Source organism: Dreissena polymorpha, chromosome 14 (genome assembly GCF_020536995.1).
Source record: "Dreissena polymorpha isolate Duluth1 chromosome 14, UMN_Dpol_1.0, whole genome shotgun sequence".
NCBI classification, from domain to species: Eukaryota; Metazoa; Mollusca; class Bivalvia; order Myida; family Dreissenidae; genus Dreissena; species Dreissena polymorpha.
The window spans coordinates 59,642,520-59,664,407 of record NC_068368.1 but is presented as its reverse complement, the minus strand read 5'-3'; the positions used below and the strand labels follow the sequence as shown (position 1 = coordinate 59,664,407).

Sequence of the window (21,888 nt, the reverse complement as noted above, 5' to 3'; positions counted from 1 at the left end):
ATAGATATCCGCATATTATCATCTTTTTCAAATTAATAGCAATTCCATATTCTTAAATAAATTATGATCTTATCATGATTGCAACTAATAATTGTTTGTCAATCGACTGGATCAGCTCGGCTCAATCGGCTCATTTTTTATTCATACAAACTGTGACTATCGTTTCATTTAAAGTAGACTCATCCATACGAATCCAAGTCATGCAAGTCATCAAATGTTTTCCATTTACTAATAGTATAATTATACAGGATTATCAATTATTTATCAATAGTGTAACTCGTTAGTCTTTAAAGTTTTAAATATGATATTTTGATCGTTTATCCGTTGACTGCGAAATCGTATACACATTGGTAAAAAATGTGAACTATAATTTCAAAAATATGTACAATTTGTGTTAGAAATTTTTTTTATTTAAGTAACATCATACATTACGTATCATAACAGATATAAAGATGAAGTATACAACACTTCTGACATTATGTCTATTGTTGACGATTGCTGCCGCCTTCTCATTAGAGCTGTCAGGTAAATGACTCGTTCCTATTTACTGATCTTTTCCGGATTTGTGTTGTGGTATGTAAATTTTGTAAAAAGTTTTCCAAAATTTGATAAAAATGTTGATTGCAATTAAAAATGTTTAGCAATTTATTTTTATTTGAAGGCATGTAATGAACACTCTTGTTTTCTCATCTATTAAATAATAATAGTTATAAAACGAAATCAATAAGTAGTTTAGAGTGTTTTTCATGTATTATAGTATCTTTAACGGGAGATTATACGATTTGTATATGTGTAAAATTATACTATATTGATACAAATATGTTTTAATAACACAGAATAGGCAAGAAAAATTATACATTGAAGACGAATTTCATAAAATGCAGCAAAGAAAAATTGTAAATTTTGTAAAATGTTTTCCAAAATTTGATAAAAATGTTAATTGCAATTAAAAAATGTTAAGCAATTTCTTTTTATTTGAAGGCATGTTATGAACACTCTTGTTTTCTCATCTATTAAATAATAATAGTAATACAAAGAAATCATTAAGTAGTTTAGAGTTTTTTTCATGTATTATAATATCTTTACCGGGAGATTTTACGATTAGTATATGTGTAAAATTATAATATATTGATAAAAATATGTTACAATAACACAGAATAGGCAAGAACAATTATACATTGAAGACGAATTTAATAAAATGCGGCAAAGACAAATAAGCACCCCGAGCCGATTGTGATGAAGATATTTCGCACATATTTTCTTACAACAACCGAAGCAGTCGTCTTTGTATTAGGTTCGGAGTTAGTGTCAGTGTGTCGTATAAATTGATATCGTTGCAGGAAATTAAAATGATCCATAAAACTAAATTTAGGTTCACATCGCACATGAATGATATACATGCTGGCGAATTCAATTGTACATACATTTTCAATTCAGAATTAAATATCTGGTTTATTTCACATCTTTTGACACATGTACTTCTTAACTTGTATTCTAATTTTTATTGAAATATATGTATAATAAGTTTTTACACATTTTATATAAATTTATAAATATTTTACAAAATCATATAATCTCGTATGTAGCGTTTACCTCAATGTTGTGCTTTACTTAGTCTAACCATGATCCTATATAAATAACAAGTTATGAGACTAGAAGTAAATATAATAAATTTTCCAGACGGCAGTAGCGACGTTCGTGCCATCCGTAAAATATGGGGCGGAGGTGGTGGTGGCGGCGGTGGTGGTAGCGGTGGTGGCGGTGGTGGCGGCGGCGGAGGTGGCGGCGGCGGCGGTGGTGGTGGTGGAGGTGGTGGTGGCGGCGGCGGTGGTGGTGGCGGTAATGGTGGCGGTGGTGGCGGTGGTGGCGGAGGCGGTTGGCGTGGCCGATAGACTTTAATATTCAGCTGATATTCATTTTACAAGCATCTATAATGTTATGCTTTGTTCTCTAAAAATGTATGCTTAAGTATAGCAAAGCAATATTATTATCAAATACAATTTAATAAACATGTTGTGTTTTGTCGTCTTCAGTGAACTTTTGACGATTCCCCAAGTAGCTCAAATTTATTTTCTTTCTTTCAAGGGCATTGGTATGTAGAAGGTGCGACATTGACAGAATTTTCATACCCGTTTAATAAAAATCACCTCTGGAAAACCGACAGATTAATGTGTTTCAAAATGCATCGTCACCATGAATGTCCAATATGCAAACACTAGTTTAATGTCACAAAATCATAATGTAATAACCTGCCCTAAGCGAGGAAAACAATCAAGTCAAGTTAGTTCATTACACTCAAGCAAGAACGTTTCAATCAGTGTTCGCATGCGTATAGAGCAAAATCCTTTTTTTTCAAGTTCGTGAATAAGTCTGCTTTTTAATCTATCCCTTGATATACAGTTATTTTTTATATTAGCTGTCTACAGTGTAACAGTGGTGAAGTATAAAAAGGCTACTCACACAGTGTGCACAGGCAGATGCGGTGGGTATCGTTCTTAGCGTAGTTAAGAGCAGACTGACTTGCAAAACTTGCTCTTAACCTTAACGCTTGCGAAAAACTAAAAAAACACGTACGTATGCCAAATACTGCTGTTCGCACAACATTATTGTATTTCAGCTAATGGAACCACATATATCTCGGAAACGTGAAATATCATATAAAAATGATGATGATGATGACGACGACGTCGACAACTACGACGATGATTGTGATGATGATGATGTTGCTGCTGATGCTGATGCAGCTGATGCTGCTGATTATGTTCAATATCACGAACATAGTTGGAGAAGTGGACCGCTGAAGATTAGAACTGACGTGTACATGTACAACGAACAAGCATAATAGGCTTCTATTTAAACGATTGTTCTGGTTAAAAATAAGTAGCTTTTCTTCACATGGACTGTGTTAAATAAAGACCACAAGAGAATATCGGCATTCGAATAAAGCGAATTCTGTACCCCGCATATTTATGTGTTGAACATTACGTTAAGAAAATAAACACAGTCATTACCTTATTCCTACAAAATTTCTTACGTGTCATGACTTACCAAAAGGTTGAAGTCTTAACACCATTATACGTTTGCCTTACATATACGTATCGAAGGCAATGATACGTGAAATTTTCAGTGGTAAACCTAAATCATGATTTTGGGCAAAATATGCATTAACAAATTTGGCATTTATACCTGCTCTAACTGCCACCCTAAAAATGGTCGCATTATCTGAAAGCTTTAAAATGACGACGAAAATGATCACCTTGATACTATTATATACTGAAATAATCAATTGACATAATCGCGCCTCTCCAAGCAAATATTCAGCAATGAATACAACCATGACCTACTTAAGTGCAATGGTTGTATATATAAGTTAAAATGTATATAATGTGATTCACATAGCTACTGAAAAACACACTATGACGCAAAGGCGTTTACAAGTAACAGGGTACAAGACCTTAAAGGGGCGGTCCAAGAGATTTTGGCATGTATTGAAGCATGTCATTAAATGCTTTATATTGATAAATTTAAACATTTGACCTAAACAAAACTCCAGTAAAAAAAAAAATACAATTTAAAAAAAGGGAAAAAAGTAACCCTCAACAGGGCTCGAACCACTGACCCATGGAGTCCTTGAGTAAAAAGTCTCCCGCCTAGACCATCCATGCTCATGCTAATAGCGGATGTATTTTTTTACCTATATAAGCAATCCTCGTAATTTCCCAAATATAAATACAACAACAGAACTTTCCATATTGTTCAATATTTTCGCGTCACACGACGCTTTATAATTTTCAGGTTTTCAAATCGTCAAAAGATGCATATAATGGATATTTAGGAGCATGATAAATGGCAAGTATTACTATTTTATCAAAAATATCATAACAAAAACGAAAATTTGCGAATCTGAAATAACTTTTTTTTAATTTTGTCAATTTTCCAGTCTGTTGGACGGCCCCTTCAACGACAATGTAAAGCCTGTTGTTCATGAATAATCGATATTCTTGATCATACAAATAGTTTTCTGAAAAGGCTTGATGTATAATACAATGGATACTGCAAAAAATTTACATTGGCAGGGAAATAATATGATCGGAAGAAATACGTATTAAATATCCTTGTATAATGACACATCAGACCACCATGGCATGCAACTGTTTGTCCTTAATTGTTAATTCGCTCTTTGTTAGTCGTTGGAAATTCTACACATACGATTATTATCTTCCTGTTGTAATGGGCAATTAAGAAACTATATTTAGCCTGCTGGTATGCAACATATATTAATGTAAAGCAGGATTGGCTGAGGTATTGATTTTATCAGACCGCGATTCCCGTGCGCTCTTCTTCTTCTTCCGGGTAGTGTGCTGGGCTCTTTTGGAGCATCGTCAAACAATTGTGACTATGTACATGCGTAACAGGAAACGCATGCTAAACGGCTAAAAACCAAGATAAAAATAATATGTCCCAGATGGATGTGCTGGGATTGGATGTCTACTAGGTTGTTTACTATCCTGAGCATCATGATGGCTTTGGAGTGCTGCAAGCAACGGGCTTCAAGTGTGTCCCAGTCAAGCCGTTTTATCATGGCAGCGACGCTGCTTGCTTGTTTGAAGTACCCTGTGCAGAATCGAGCGGCTCTTGTTTGCTCTTTCTCAAGTTTGTCGATGTTGGTCCTGGTGTGCGTGATGCTGCATGCTCCAGCTGGGGTCGAATCGAGGTCTTGTAGCAGATTGCAAAGATACAATACGTATTCAACTGTTTGTTTGAAAACTAATGGCACACTGTCATGTTTCGGAGCTAACATGCACGTAGGCCATGCTTAAGTTTCCACAATGAAATTTCGGCCTTGACATAATTTTTTGTATTTTTTAAGTGGGTGGTAAAATGCGATTTGGTTGCAGTTTCATAACATGTAACCGCTGCGTGCTGTAAACATTAAGCTTGTTTTCTTTATTTAAGAGTGTGTAAATCTAGTATTAGCTGAACGATCGGTATCCAGTTCCCAAAATTGGAATAACACATATATATCAGGCATGTGTGTTACACACTGAAGTTTTAAATAAGAAAGTAGTTTATAACATATCAGCTAAGTCAGCCCGACTTAAGTTATTCATTGAAAATAATTGACATTGCCAATATCCACAAAAACCATTCCATTGCACAAAAAAATTAAAAACAGCAAAACCAAAAATCAAAGGAAGTATTTGCAAACCTATTTTATCATATACAAAAACAAGTTATGCAGGTTATCGATTGCAACATACCGGGATTTTCCAAGGCCTTATCAGATATAAAAAGTACAATGTCAAGTTATGAGGTGTTCGCAAGGGTTCTTATAAATATTGAAAGTATTAACATAAAGGAAGTATCACGCGCAAAAGCCCTCCAGTGCAACGTGTTAAAGGTACACGATCTTCAACAATAGACAAATACATAATATTAAAACATGCCATTGCAAATGCGTCCCAACAATATATACCAGAGTTCAAGCTTCATTTTTATATCATAACGGGTATTTGAACATGATATACATACTTTGGAGTTTTAATAAGTTTAATAATCAGAAAAATTTGTTGTGTTAAAGGTTTAATACTCGGACGGTCAAATATAACATTATATATCAAAGCGCTGAAGGCACTGAAGTTGTTCGCTATTGCATAATCTTAAACACAACTCAGTTTTCAAAATTATGTTGTAGCTTTTTATATCGCAAGTTTGAAATGAACAACTCCACTTTCAATTTTATATAGAGTGTGTCTTAAAGCACAGGTCGAGATGAGGGTGCACTTTTTATCCTCATATCTGTGTTATAGAGATAACTTAGACAAAATAACAACAATATGTCTCTTTTTTTTCGCAATCTATTGCTGCACTGGCAACCATGTTAAGAATTTCTGTTGCCTTGCTTAAGAATAACAAGCCTTTGTACATCATGTACATGTTGTGTTTATTGTATCTAATACTTTATTTATTTTCTTTAAATTATTGAGCAACAATTTTGCCGACATGACATACTTTTAATGCATCATGTCTAGTTGCAAGCAGAAATTGAATTAATTTCCGAGGCCTAATTAATCCACAGTCGCCAATATGTATTCTTTGCTTAATTGGATTTAGTTGTTTCAAGTTTTGAAAAAGCTAGTTGCCCTGCTGTTTAGCCCAACTGTAACCAACTTTTGTAATTGAGTTTCCTGGACTTAAATCTACTGGCCCCAGGCTAACAGGCAACCACTAAACCTGTAGGTTATTCATGATGTAAGATCTGACAGTGTATTGAACTCATTCAATTTGCAAGTCTGAAGGCATTAAAGGGACCTTTTCACGTTTAAGTAAATTGACAAAATCAAACGATTTAATAATTTGGAGAGTTTTGTTGTTGTCGTTATATTTTTCATACTACGAGGATTGCTTATATAAAGTATAAAATACATCTCTAATCGTATAAGCACGGATGGCCGAGTGGTCTAACCGAAAGACTTTTATTCCAGGTGTAAGTGGTTCGAGCCCAGTTGAGGGTAACTTGCGGTGGTTATCATTCTTAGCGTAGACCGACTTGCAAAACTTGCTCTTAGACTTAGTTCTTCGCATGCGAACAACTAAAAATGATCATTTTGTATCCCGTTAAATCTAGGTTACCATACCACATCTAGCGTTGAAATGTTGGCTATTGCTATAAAGAAAACTGATGTTTAATCGGTTAACATTGTGATACAAAATATTTACAATTTATCCGTTGTTTTTTAGTCTTGATGTTACTTTAATTCTCAGTAATAATGTTATATAAAGTCAAAAATTGGGCAGATGACTAGTAATTCAGTTGCAATCGTTCTCCCATAAGTGTATCAAAAAATAATGAATGGAATTTTAAAGCCAACCTTTTTTTCGACGTTTCCCTTCTTACTACTGTTTTCTCGTTTTATAATCCAGAAATTTGTTCAGAATTATATAGTTTGCAAAAGATAAATAATTATAATTATGATAATAATTATGATATTTAATCATGTATAGATGTTTACGACCAGGTAAGTATGTATATAATTATGAATCACATGTAGTTTCAGACGTGATGACACGAAAACCAAGTTCAATTGCGTAATGTTAATTTTCTTAACAGCTGTAAAAAAACGATCGTATTACAAAATGCACTTTTGGCATCTTAACAAAATATCCTTATATGTCATTCGTCGGCTGACATTTTAGTTAGAAACAAGCATCACTTTCTTATTACTTCACTTTTGGAACTATTATTTAAATATATTGAGATTTTGAAATCCTCTTTATGCGTTTATTTAAAATCCTGCAAAATGACATCAATCAATGCAAAATACTACGAAAACAGATTACCGATGTTTTTTCAAAATTAAGCAAATTACTGTTATTGATATTGGCAACTTCATTATCAAATGTGTTTAACAACGTCGAGCAAAAATGCGGACTTCGCATATACAGGTTGCTACTACTAAGTTCTTTAATGAACACTGTGTTTCTCATTGGTTATATAGGAGAAAAATCGCACATTTATTTCTTTTAACTATTCTATAATATGACCTTCTTTAGAGGGACTTTTGGCATGTTTTGAAGTTTGCAATTAAAAACTTTAAATTGATAAATATAGACATCAGAACTATAGAGTGTCAGTATAGAACTAAAGTAAAATTAAAAGTTAAGCGCTGAAACCACTCAACCATCCGTGCTGCCTTAACACTATGCGAAGTATACGTATACGTTATAAAAGCAAGCATCGTTATGTCACAAAAAACGATAACAACAGACCTTTAAAAATTATACAATCGTTCCGCGTGCTAATGCTTTATAATGTTCATAATGTTATAATGCTTACAAACATGATAGTATTTATAAGGCACGTATATTATTTGTTTGTTATGATTGTTATATTTTCTCATCTTTAATTTTTATTATTATATTATTTCTGTGTTGGTCATATGTCTGTTGTATATATGGACCTACCAAAGGGCAGAATGCCGCATTGCCAATAAACTTTGAAACCATTGCTGATTCGAATGTGGCTACACCATTGCCTACAATGAAACAATCAAAGCGCTGAAGGCACTGAAGTTGTTCGCTATTCCATAATCTTACACGCACCTGAAGTTTCAAAATTATGTTAAAGATTTTAATATCGCAAGTTTGAAATGAGCACAACCCATTCACATTTATAAAAAGTGTGTCTTAAAGCACAAGTCGATATGTGTGTGCACTTTTTATCCTCATATTTATGTTAAAGAGATAACTTAGACAAAATAACAACAATATGTAATTTTTTCGCAATTGGTTGCTGCACTGGCAACCATGTTTAGAATTTCGGTTGCCTAACTAAAGAATAACAAGCCTAGAATCATGTGCATGATTTGTTATTTGTGCCTAATACTTTATTAATTTTCTTTCAATTATTGAGCAACAATATTGCCGACATGACATACTTTTAATGCATCATGTCTTGTTGTGAGCCGATATTGAATCATTTCCTAGACCTTATTGATCCACGGTCGCCAATTTGTATTCTATGTTTAATTGCGTTGAGTTGTTTAAAGCTTTGAAAAGGCTAGTTGCCCTGCTGTTTAGCCCAACTGTAACCAACTTTTGTAATTGAGTTTCCTGAGCTTAAATCTACTGGCCCCAGGCTACCAGGCAACCACTAAACCTGTAAATTATTCATTATGTTAGATCTGACAGTGTATTGAAATCATTAAATTTTCCAGTCTTAAGACATAAAAGGGACCTTTTCACGTTTTGGTAAACTGACAAAATTAAACGATTTAATATTTTGAAGAGTTTTGTTGTTGTCGTTATATTTTTTCTTACTACGAGGATTGCTTATATAAAGTATAAAATACATCTCTAATTGTATGAGCACGGATGGCCGAGTGGTCTTAACGATAAACTTTTATTGCACGTGTCATTGGTTCGAACTCAGTTAAGGGTTACTTTTTTGTTTCTTTAATAATATTCTTGTTTGTTTATTAATGGAGCTTTTAAGATCCAATGTTAACATTTATCAATTCTAAGCATTCAATGACAAACTGTGAAAAGGTCCATTTTAGACGTTTACTAAAAATGCCACAATGTAAAAAAATAAAACTCATTGGTTATCTAATTGATCTAAAAGCGATTTTGTTTATTTACCTCGTCAGCGAGGTTACTTTGAAGTTATAATCACTTTTTTTCAAATTATTAATATCAACGATAATTGAAGCTTCATTTTGGGAAAACACGGCACTTATAATGAATATGCATTAATTGTCATCCCAGTACCAGAGATTCTTTTTAAACGAAAATCACCATAAAATCAAAAAGTGTCGTCCTTGATTAGCTTGTGTGCACTGCTAATCATTGTGCTCAAGCTAATCTGGGACACCACTTATTTGACATGCATTGAGCCCCTTTTTCCATGAACGCAGTCAATATGTGCAGATTTCAATGACAATGACGTCGCACAAGCTGTCAAACACTATTGATTACTTACAAACAGTCACTGTCTGGAGTGTACCAGTGGTGAAGTATAAACAGGCTTTTCAGTGTGCACAGGCAGATGCGGTGGTTATCGTTCTTAACGTAGTTAAGAGCAGACCGACTTGCAACGCGCAAGCGAACAACTAAACATGGCAATTTAACCAAAGTCATAAACAAAAAAAATCCGTGTTTACGAAATATCGCCTTTATGCTAATTTTATGTTAGTGTTATTCGTCATTCAGAAAGCGGTTATTCCCAGTGTTTATTTGTGCACGTAGTGCCACTATATAAGCGTCTAACTTCATCTACGTATATTGTCGGATTGCAGATCGAGTTAAGAGATATACAACTTGGTAGTAAGTTGCCTTATTTGCATTGTCCTCGTAATTAAAATCTTAGCTTGCTAGTTCATTGCAAAGGATGTTGCTAAAACTAACTCTGGAATATCTATAATGCAACTAATGTGTTACAAAATTAGAAAACTATTTGTTTTATGAAACATAATTTTAAAAATTGAGTTTGTCACAAGTAACCTCGAATATTCACTCATTTTAGCAGCAATTCTACGGGAAGATGAGGTGTCTGGTCATTGTGGTGTTCTTGTTGCTATGTTCCTCAATATGTCTTTCAGCTCAAGGTAAAATTTTAGTTGCATTTTAACGAATTTTGTAATGCATTAATGCATTAATCACTATTTGCTTTGCCATGTAAATCAATTTGATTTGTTCAGTTTGTTCAAGCCAAAACAACAATTACATTTAATTATAAACCCATAATTACAAATTGATAATTTAAATTGTATATTCTTTTTTGTTAATATTAATCTATATTGAAATAGCGGCGGTCTTGTACTTAGAAATAGCTGTAACAGCACATATCTGTAAACTTCTCCAGCAATGTTATTTTATTAGAAAATGTTGTTAAGTATCTTTTTTAAATAATGTTAAATACGTGTTGTTATACGTATAGTTTTGAGTCATGTTGAAGTCCGTCATATGCGCAACATAAATACATTTATTAGAAATTCTTATAAAACATATTTGTAACTATAAACATGCTAAAAATTAAAAAGGATATACTGGAATCAACATGGACGTTTGTCCGTCTTTTTGTCAGTATGACCGTAGACACCGACTTGTTCAATGAAGTTCTTCTACACATTATTATATACAAAATTCTAACCTAAAATAATAGTTCCATATGATATAAAGTTCTGTATGCGCGATTTGTATCAAATAAAATAAATAAAAAATTCAATAACTTATACCCATTTTTCAATGAAGACCTTACATATCATCATATTTTAATAGACGCTAGTATAAAACTTACGTCTCTTAAATAATATGTTCCCAATGTGATATATTACGTGTATACGATCGCTATCTACAACGTTTTCTCACGTTATTCCCCTGATGTAAAACTTTGCAACGCGCCAGTATTGATACGGTGCATACAGCCCGATATAGTACTATAATAAAAAATGAGCATCCTCTAAAATCAAAATTTCTCTTTGTTTTTGCATGACAGTTAAAACACGTTAATGTACTTATACAATTCCTGGTTGAATACTTATGCATAATTCACCGAAGCAGAAACTGCAGTACAATTATAACAAAATGAAGTTTACATCGGTATGTTTGCGATTTGTTGAGAAGATTTTATATTCCGGAAAGAAAACAAGGCACTGCATGTTTCAACTATAGGTAATAAGGAAGGTCAAGGCGGAAGAGGTGGAAAAAACGGCGGCGGCGGTGGTGGTGGTGGCGGAGGCGGCAAAGGCGGCGGTTCCGGTGGAAAGGGAGGTGACCATGGTGAGAACGGTGAGAAAGGCAACGATGCGACCCAAATATTTGGAGGCGGTGGAGGAGGCGGCGGAGGTGGTGCAGATGGAGGCAAGGGCGGAAAAGGAGGACAAGGTGGCTTGTTGGGTCGCGACGGGAAGGATGGGGAAGACGGTAGTCCCAACGGTGGCGGAAGTGGTGGCGCAGGTGGTGGAGGATTGTGGGGGAGGAAGCGGATGTCGTTGATGAAAAACGGCAGCGGCGATGGTGGCGGAGGCGGCAAAGGCGGCGGTTCCGTTGTAAAGGGAGGTGACCATAGTGAGAACGGTGAGAATGGCAAGGATGCGACCCATATATTCGGACATGGCAGAGGAGGCAGCAGAGGTGGTGCAGATGGAGGCGAGGGCGGAAAGGGAGGAAAAGGTGGCTTGTTAGGTCAGCGACGGAAAGGATGGGGAAGACGGTAGTCCCAACGCTGGCGGAAGTGGTGGCGCAGGTGGTGAGGGATGGCGGGGGAGGAAGCGGAGGTCGTTGATAGAAAACGGCGGCGGTGGTGGTGGTGGTTGGGGAGGAGGCGGCAAAGGCGGCGGTTCCGGTGGAAAGGGAGGTGACCATAATGAAAACGGTGAGAATGGCAAGGATGCGACCCATTGGTTCGGAGGCGGCGGAGGAGGTGGTGGAGGTGGTGCAAATGGGGGGAAGGGCGGAAAGGGAGGAAAAGGTGGCTTGTTGGGTCGCGACGGAAAGGATGGGGAAGACGGTAGTCCCAACGCTGGCGGAAGTGGTGGCGCAGGTGGCGGGGGATGGTGGGGAAGGAAGCGTAGGTCGTTGATGAAAAACGGCGGCGGCGGTGGTGGTGGTGGTGGTGGCGGAGGCGGCAAAGGCGGCGGTTCCGGTGGAAAGGGAGGTGACCATGGTGAGAACGGTGAGAATGGCAAGGATGCGACCCATTGGTTCGGAGGCGGCGGAGGAGGTGGCGGAGGTGGTGCAGATGGAGGCAAGGGCGGAAAGGGAGGAAAAGGTGGCTTCTTGGGTAGCGACGGAAAGGATGGGAAAGACGGTAATCCCAACGGTGGCGGAAGTGGTGGCGCAGGTGGTGGGGGATGGTGGGGGAGGAAGCGGAGGTCGTTGATGAAAAAGCTTTAATATTTTGGTATTGTTGTGTAAGGAAATGGCACTGGAGTTTTAACGATAGTTTTACTTCTTGTTTTGAAAAATGTGATTATTCAAGAGTTGCACAATGTTCACGTGTTATGATGACGACTGTTTGAATGCTGTGCATGTATTTGTAAAAAAAGAGAAACATATATTACAATGGATCATTTCTGAAAGCTCTCTTTTTGCATTTATCTATAATATCGAATTACACGAGTACATCTGCTTTTCTACAAAATAAATTGTTGCAAAATGATTAGTTTATTACACGAGTAATAAGGGGCTTTTCAATAGTAGCATGTTGGAAAAGCGCGTCTACCACGAAAAATAACGGGATGATAACCTATCATTTGAAATATATATATATATATATATATATATATATATATATATATATTTATTTATTTATTCTTCATTTATATATATATATATATATATATATATATATATATATATATATATATATATATTGTATGTACGTTAAATCGCTGAAAAGTGAAAAAAAAGAGTATAAAAATAATAATAATAATTGTGACGTCGTCAGCGAAAATCAGTCTTGTGTACGCTGACGTTTATGTCGGGAAATCGCGAGATAAAAATCTTGTACGAAAATGCGCTTATATTTTGTCTTTTTTTATACAATTTTTCGGCTCATAGTTTATGTCATGCTTTGAAAATATCCACAATATATCATGAATATGTCCTTTAAACACTGGCACAATTGGTGGTTTGTAATCCGTTTATTTATTTCAAATTATGCCCCTTGAATGACACAGTTTTGTTTGAGCAGTTTACAGGTAGCACAACCTGTCTCGTAGTGTTCATTTTCAATGGCTATTAAACGCTGTAAATCAAAGTGACATCGTGTACTGTTGGATGTCTTCAATCGAAGAAGGTTCGGAAATGATATTTCCACATGCTTAAAAAAGGTAAGTGAAAGATATATGTGTATTTTGGCTTTGTGATTAATTTTCGCGACTCGCAAGTTTGACCCGGAAGTAAACTGTACGATAGCAACTGAATTGTTCGCATGAAATGGTGGTAGATTTAAATTTGACTTTAAAATATAAATTATAATGTCTCAATTTCTTAACACCAACACTATTCCATATGAAAATTTCACAAGACCAGGATACTTCGTTTTTAAATTTAAATGATTTATCGAATGTAAATTAACTTTATTTTGAAACTTCTCACCCCGCTTCCCAAGATTTGTTTGATGTGTTAGGTGATGGTTTATGGACGTTTCGTGCCACTACCAGTTCGTGCCACTGATATTTGTGTTGAAAAGGGGTAGACGTTTCGTCCCACTGATAATATTTAGGCGGATAGGTGTGAATAATGCCGTATAGGTGTGAACGATATTGGGGTGTATATATATGCTTTGTGTATGTGTATGATAGGATAGTATGCTGTTGTATTTGTGTTTCTATTTTTGTGCACTTGTGTATATGTGTATTAAAACAATGTTTGAATATATTTATGTAATCAATCTAAATATTGTTAAAATGTATACATGCATTCACTTCTGATGTTGTTAATGTCAATTTATTGCAAATGTTTGTATATATTTATGTAATCTCTGCCATTTTTTTTGTTTAAAATGTATGTATGCATTCACTTCTGATGTTTTAATATATTTATCATATGTATTGTTAATGTATTACTGTATATGAAGCATTTCAATTGTCTCTTAAACAATCTTGAAATAAAACAATGTTGTTTTCCCATTGAACAAATGTTACAATTAAAGGGGCCTTTTCACAGATTTTGGCATTTTTTAACTTATTCATTAAATGCTTTATATCGATAAATGTAAACATTGGATCGTAAAAGCTCCAGTAAAAAATCAAGAATAAAATTAAAAAAAGGAAAAGAACATTGCCCGTACCAGGTTTCGAACCAGTGACCCCTGGAGTCCTGCCAGAGTCCTGCAGTAAAATCGCTCTAGCCTACTGAGCTATTCCGCCGAGTACATATACGTGAAGTATTTTATACCTTATATAAGCAATCTTCGTAGTTTCACAAAATTTAACAACAAAAACAGAACTCTCTAAATTATTCAATCGTTTCGCGTTGCAACGCTTTATAATTTTTAGGTTTTAAAATCGTCAAAAGATGCATATAATGGCTATATTAGACCATGGTAAATGTTCAGTATTACTGTTTCCTCACAAATATCATAACTAAAACGAAAATTTGCAAATCTGAAACAACTTTTTTCAATTTTGTCAATTTACCAAAGTGTGAAAAGATCCCTTTAAAGGTGTGAAAGTTTGATTTCACACCTATACGGTATTATTCACACCTATCCGCCTATATATTATCAGTGGGACGAAACGTCCAATGCCCTTCTACACAAATATCAGTGGCACCAACTGGTAGTGGCACGAAACGTCCAGCATCCTAAGGTGATTATGAAAGTGACCTTGAGTCAAACCATGATGAGACTGATATTGATATTGATGTAGAAGCTGTCAAAAAAACATCAGATACTGTGTTTATTGAAAAGTCTGAACTTGTGTTGACAGAAGCTGATAAACAAAACAAATTTAAGGTTGACTTTTTAGAAATGTTTAAGCGCAAATTTAATTAATAATTATTATTATAAAAAAGTGTTATGTAGATAAATAACCAATAATTTGATATTCTACAGGTTGGGGAGTTATTTTTCAAGACCCCTAGGAAGTATGAGGTGTATGGAATCAGCTGTGAAGGATCTGGTATTTGAATTAATTTATTTCATTGCTATCCACAAATTGAATCAGTCTATTAATGTAATCAACTACCCATTGATTATTTACTTTTTATTGTTGTGTGTGTGTGTGCGTGTTTGTGTGCGTGTGTGGTCTGGAGGATATCATTCTCGTCTAATATCAATCTTTTATGATAAGACAATAACCATGCATTATCTAAATGTTTCAAAACACCTATTAATTAATTGGAAAAAATAACTATTTGGGTATCTCTAGTAAGATATTACGGTATATTTATTAGTCTTCTGTTTCACAGGAAAGCAGGTGTTTTACCTTGCAGACGAAGGCCCGTCACATGGTAAAGGTGCAAATGCTGTGGTCAGCCAGGTTCACCACTACCTCAACACAAACAGTCTTGGCGAACAGCATGCTCACTTTCAGCGTGACAACTGTTGCGGTCAAAATAAAAACAACATAGTCATCTGGTACCTTCTGTGGAGAGTTCTTGTAGGTAATAACATGCCCTTAGTTATTGTGTTTCTGATAGCTTTTTTTAATGTTGAGAAATTAATTTAGCTGACCTGTTGTTAAAAATATTTGTTTGCAGTAATGCAATTGCGAAATGGTAAAGCGTGTTGATATGTAGTGAAAATGTAAAAAAAAAATTACTCTGGTATCAATCCCAAAAGGAAAAATCTCTTAAAATAATATATTGAAATGAGTCAAACTATTTTTAAGTCAGTCAAATACTACAAAATACATATTCTAAATTGTAGCCTGACCTTTAAAAATATATTTTTTAACATTTCAGGTTTACACAGAATAATCACTTAGCTTGATGTTGATAAGACATACAAAGTTTACACCAGATTGGCACTTTGGCATCTGGAAGTCAAAGTGGAGGTAAATTCCTTATCACAGTATGGTGTATGTGACTTGCATGATCCTTCTTGATAAACCTTGTTTGCATTTCCATAGGTCTATCCAGTTGTATAGTTCTGCCATGTAATAAAATATAAAAATAATAAAACATAAATCAATTAAAATAGTTTGTAGGTACTTGTCTTGTAACAGGAAAATAAATATTTAGTTTAGTAGTTTCAGCTGTTTTATTGGTATGAAATTCTTGATATGGCAAACAAAATCCCATGCAAAATCATCCTTCAAACTTTGTAGTTTTCTATTACATCAACAACAACAAAATAATAATTTGATAATAGGAAAACTATATTTTGCAATTGCTTCTTAATTAAATGGTAATCTTGATACAGAAACTTCAATATAGAAATGTTGTCTGATGTCGCTGCGTCTGCGGGTTTATCGTTAAGGACGGGCCACAACACCCCGCAGCTTGTGGGGGACACTTCCAATCATGTTGTGTTCTAAGACAGGAAGGATTACCTTTCGACATTATTTCACCCCATAAAGAATGTCACCAAATTTCATCAATTCCGTTTGTCAGCGGAGCATCCCGGTGTTGTGGAGTGCAGGGAATTTAGGGACTCACCAGTAGTCAAAATTACTCTCAGGAAGGTCTCGAAAGTGAATGTTAATGTGAGTTGTGACAACCTGCCATAAGAAATATTTGCGAAAGGGCTTGATCTGGACCATCTGACAGTGGTATTTATTTGAAAACATTCGTGAATTCTGTCGCACAGATGAACCAAAAACTTGACATGTCCGAAACGAGCTACTGGTGAGCGACAAAATACAGACTGTGCCCCCCAAAAAAGAAGATGCATTAAGATGCGCATCTGATCTTCTCTGATCATGCCACAACAATTACATACATCATGTATCAGGGTTTATTTTGGCCAAAGTATTGGGTGATATATTTTCTCCCAAACAGTGCAAAAGTCCTTTATTCCTAAGGAAAGCAAAAACATGTATGCGAGTGTTAAATGTGTCAGTTGATACAGCTTTTGAAATGGTCAATACAAACGTTTGTTGTTCTAATTGCATAAGCTTGTTTTCAAGTTTTTTATATTTCATATTAACATAACAAAAATCATTTTTTCCATGTTACCATGCAATTGTTTTCACCTTATGGACACAGACTGCCTTTCCGAAAAACTGGAAAAAAATCAGTGTGAATATTGTATTTATTTATGTTTTACAATGAAAATCCTATATTTGTGTTTGTTTGCTACATTGTTTCCATAGTAACAAAAACAAACAATGTTTATGTTTAAGTTATTGTTTATTTTGTCTATGTTTATATATCAGAAAAATGATAAATAATGATTATTTCATTTACTGAAACATTTAGTATCCAAGTGTACTTTTAACCAACACTTTTCAATGCTGTTTTTTTCCATTCTGTTGTGTTTGAGGTTCCATTATACTTCTATACACATGTAACTGAATAAAAAAGGAAATTGTTCATGGAATACAAAAATTATTGATTGTTATTGTTTAACTAGTTACAAAACAATGCAATTAATGTTGTTTGCCTTTAAACATACGCTTTATTGAAAATACAATTCATATATTTATAAAAGGTGTGATTGTGTGCTTTGGTGATTATTAACATGTAGATCGGTTACCATAGCAACACTAATGGAACATTTTAAATGTCCATAATGCTGTTGTCAGTTTATTGCACTATAATTATGTATTTGACTAAAGGAAAGATTATTGTTTTAATAAAACAATGTGCTTGGTTTTTTTAATGTTTTCGTTGTTGTTTTTGTATTAAATGATAACTTTTAGTGACGGTAAAATGTAGGGTTGGTCACTTTAAAAGGTCATAAAATTAGATTTGAATGTGATAAATAAAAATTCTATATCATTTTTGTGAACTACAATGTTTAGAGAATCCAAACTAGCCAAAAAGTCAAAATGTAATTTTTTTAACACAAGACTGAATTTCCCAGCATTGGTCACTATATAAACTTAAACAACGTCATTTATGAAGCCCCAGCTAAACAACTTCCATTAAAATATCATATTATAAGCGACCTTTTCATTCTAAGGTAATGCCTTACGTCACTAAAACTTTTTTAAATTCATTATAACAGAAGCGGGATAAGTATAAACTTCTTACAATTACCCAGAATGAAAACAGTTTGGGTAATTAATTATTTCAATATAACAACCTTTATTGCAAAAGTTTTTTCGAGTTCACATTAAAAAGCCATCCCACAAGGGAAAAACGTTTAAATAATATGAAACGAGCAAGAAAATAATCATTTCTTGTTGGATTCAGTTCAAAGCGCACAGTTGAGGATGCAATCAATGTCTCTTTATGAAACCTTTTATCAACCGATTTCAATCATATGTAATGAATATAATTTATTTTATAATAACTAATATTATTTGAAATGTAAATTTTAGTCGAGTGTTTTACATTTATATCTGAACTAGTAACAGTGTGTAAGACTCCCTATGTTTCATGACGAATTTTACTCAATGTAAAGATGTGTTAAAGTATCGTTTAATTTATGTTAGTATTATATCTTAAAGTGTATCGTTTAACTCAGTGTTGTGCAATACTTGGCAATTCATTGACTTGTACATATTCAGGTTTCGCAAAGTAGAGTTTATTGCGTAAGACGTTAAAGCAGTCTTAATATGAAAGTCGATAGTTTTGTGTTGTTAGGTTTGATAGTACCGGTATTATTCGTTTTTCAGTTTAAATGTCCGTTGAAAACATTGCGCAAGGACTGTAAAACAATTGACGCATATAGGACATGCGTACTTCTATATACTACGCTACAGGGAAACTAAACATGTCTTCCTTTGTGTTTAGAACGGAACAGAACATAACAGACATTTTATTTAGACTTATTCATAAGTACATCGTCTTAATACAAACAGTATAAAAGTAACTATTTCACGTTTTCAATACATTTAAGTAAAATACAAATGAAAATAAATACAAATGAAGAAAATGCATATATTAAACATTCTAAACATATAATGACAGAACAATTTGTAAGTTATACCGGTTGTATGGTATTATTGATCAATGAATTGAGAATTAAAAATGCTTGTTTGATATAAGCTCATTTTTTTCAATTATCAGTAATTGTTGATACTTAAAAACAGATGATCATTTACATATCTTTTAAGGTATTTTTGTAGTAAAACACTATAACATACAAACGAAACGAAACTCATCCTCAATATCTCTATTATTGCAACACACACGGTATCTTTCATTGCCAGGAATATTATTGCGGGCATACCTCCGGCTTGAATGGTCCATTGGTGTTCAGAAATTCATAACTTAACAAAATGAATACGCACATTCCTTGGTAACAAATCCAAATAAGATTTGTATACTATTGCAAGTTTAGAACTCTTAACATGTCTAATACAGGATAAGTATATTTCTAAACTGGCATATTAAAGAAGTAACACACACAAAGCTAAGGTTATTAAACATATTCATAACCATAATCGTTTAACAACTGTTTAATATGTGGGACCCAATTGATGTGTCTTTTATGACACTCATCAACATGCATATTATTCACGGTATGGAGAATAATATTCTTACTCAATCTTATTTTAAACCAATATTTTAACATTCTTAGAAAACAATAACATGTAAAGGGGGTATCTACCCAACTCTCCATAAGCACATGCGTTGAGTCTTATTTGTAGCATTCGTTTACAGAACTGTAAATGAATACGGTCTATTTCTTAAGACTTTGTAAAACCCCATATTTCGGAGGCTTAGTTAAGAATCGAACCAACAAATGCATCAACGTATTTAAGGTTTTATGCGTTGAGTCGTACTTGTAGCATTCGTTTACAGAACTGTAAATGAATACGGTCTATTTCTTAAGACTTTGTAAAACCCCATATTTCGGAGGCTTACTTAAGAATCGAACCAACAAATGCATCGTATTTTAGGTTTAAGATCATACATTTTACACGTGTAAAACAAAATATTCATAGCATTATGAGCTTTACCTACTAAATGATCTTGGTTTAATGTGAAACTACCTGTATAATGTATAACAGTACCTAAGTAATTAAAGTTATTATCTGGTTCGATGTTATGACTTTCGTTTGTCCATGCCTTTTTTTGGCGTAAACGGCCCCTTAAACGAAAAACCATAATTTTAGTTTTTGAAGTGTTTACTTTTAGGCCCTAAGTGTTACAATAAAAAAGCAGATTATCAAAATGGGTTTCGACTTTTTAAAAGTTTTTACCCAATATGTCCGTATTATCGGCAAAAAGAAGTAATATAAGTAAAACATCGTCTATAGTTAAACCAGACTCTACATAGGTTGTAAAACATCTGTAGGTCCTGTACAAACACAAAAAGAGCAAAGTGGACATTACCTCCGCCGTTTAGACAGCCGCTGTAAAACCGCAAAACTAGGTCACGCAAATTAGTTAAAATCTTTAATAGTATTATTGCAGATACTGAACCAGATTTACAGTCAATTATTTAATATAAGGTTTTAATGCCTCTTTTAAATTTCTGCGACATTTCATATTTTCTAGCTAACTGTAGCCTATCTATATCCTATGATGTTTACTTTGCACATACACTCCATTCTTCAAAAATAAAATAAGAAAGCGTTTTGAACAATAGCTTTATTTACATGTTACATGGGACATGAAGTTAATGAAATAAATATTCCAACATAGATCAACGGTAAACACAGTGCTCTTGAACTTTTAAAATTGTATCTATATTTATAAGTTTATCCCACAATCGACTAAGCTTAGAAACATAACTTATGTACAGTGCCTTTGAACTTTTAAAATGGCATACACAATGCACTGTTACCATTAAAATGAAAAATTAAAACTTACAAGTAAAAATGTCAATTAAACTATTATTGGTATTAAAACCTCTATTAAATACAGATCTAATTGGAAAAGAACACTATGCTATGCACTACTTTAACTTTGGATATAAATGGTTTTAATCACAATCAGCTATGCGAACCGTTGGACATTGCAGCCTATTTCCTTCGTCATCCGCGACGACCTACGCCGCCTCCACCACCATCCCCTACCGCCGCCACCACCACCATCGCGGCAACCACCGCCGCCACCACCGCCGCATCCACCACCGCCTACGCCATCTCCGCCGCCTCCTGCCCCATCACCGACTCCGCCGCCAACACCTTCGCTGCCATCACCATCACCGCCACCATAACCACCGCCGCCGCCACAAACGCTCCCACCGCGGCCTCCACCGCCACCGCGGCCTCCACCGCCACCGCCGCCCCAAAGTTAATCGATGGCACGACCGTCGCTTCTGCCGTTTAAATATTAATTCTATTAACTCCCTGTCCCATAACTTGATATTCATAGATGATCTTTGCAATACAAAGTATAGCACAACAGTGAGTTAAACGTTACACAATAAAGATTTAACAATACATGAATAAACACACAAAACAACTTATTCCATTTTTTTATTTTATTACTATTTATGATAATAAGAGATGAGTAGGCAATGTTGTAAAAGTGATCATGGAATACCTTCGAATAAAAAGTAATTGCTGAACACTAATTTATTCAAATGTGAGTTAAAATGTTAGGAAACTGTTCAATTTACAAAAAATTTTCGTTTTGATTTGTTTACAAACCCCTTCTAAAATCACTAAAAGATACTTTCCAAAATCACTAAAAGATATTTTAAATTGGAACGTGCCATCCACCTGACATTTCTAATGGAATGGCGGCAACCATCGCCAGTAAGAGAAATAATGTCAGAAGCGTTGTAAACTTCATCTTGATATATGTTAGGATAATAAAGTCATGATATGAAACATATAAAGCACTTTAATCACAAATCATTCATATTAACGA

General features: G+C 34.5%; 2 protein-coding genes across 2 annotated transcripts in view; both read left to right on the top strand.

The window, feature by feature from the left end:
- LOC127857996 (uncharacterized) overlaps nt 1-21,888 on the top strand; it is a 161,048-nt gene that overhangs the window by 94,798 nt on the left and 44,362 nt on the right. The window lies entirely within an intron of this gene.
- LOC127857411 (uncharacterized) lies at nt 6,998-12,396 on the top strand. Its single transcript, XM_052393805.1, has 3 exons — nt 6,998-7,019; nt 11,173-11,685; nt 11,747-12,396. Exons 1-3 carry the CDS (start codon nt 6,998-7,000, stop codon nt 12,394-12,396), a joined length of 1,185 nt encoding a protein of 394 aa, XP_052249765.1.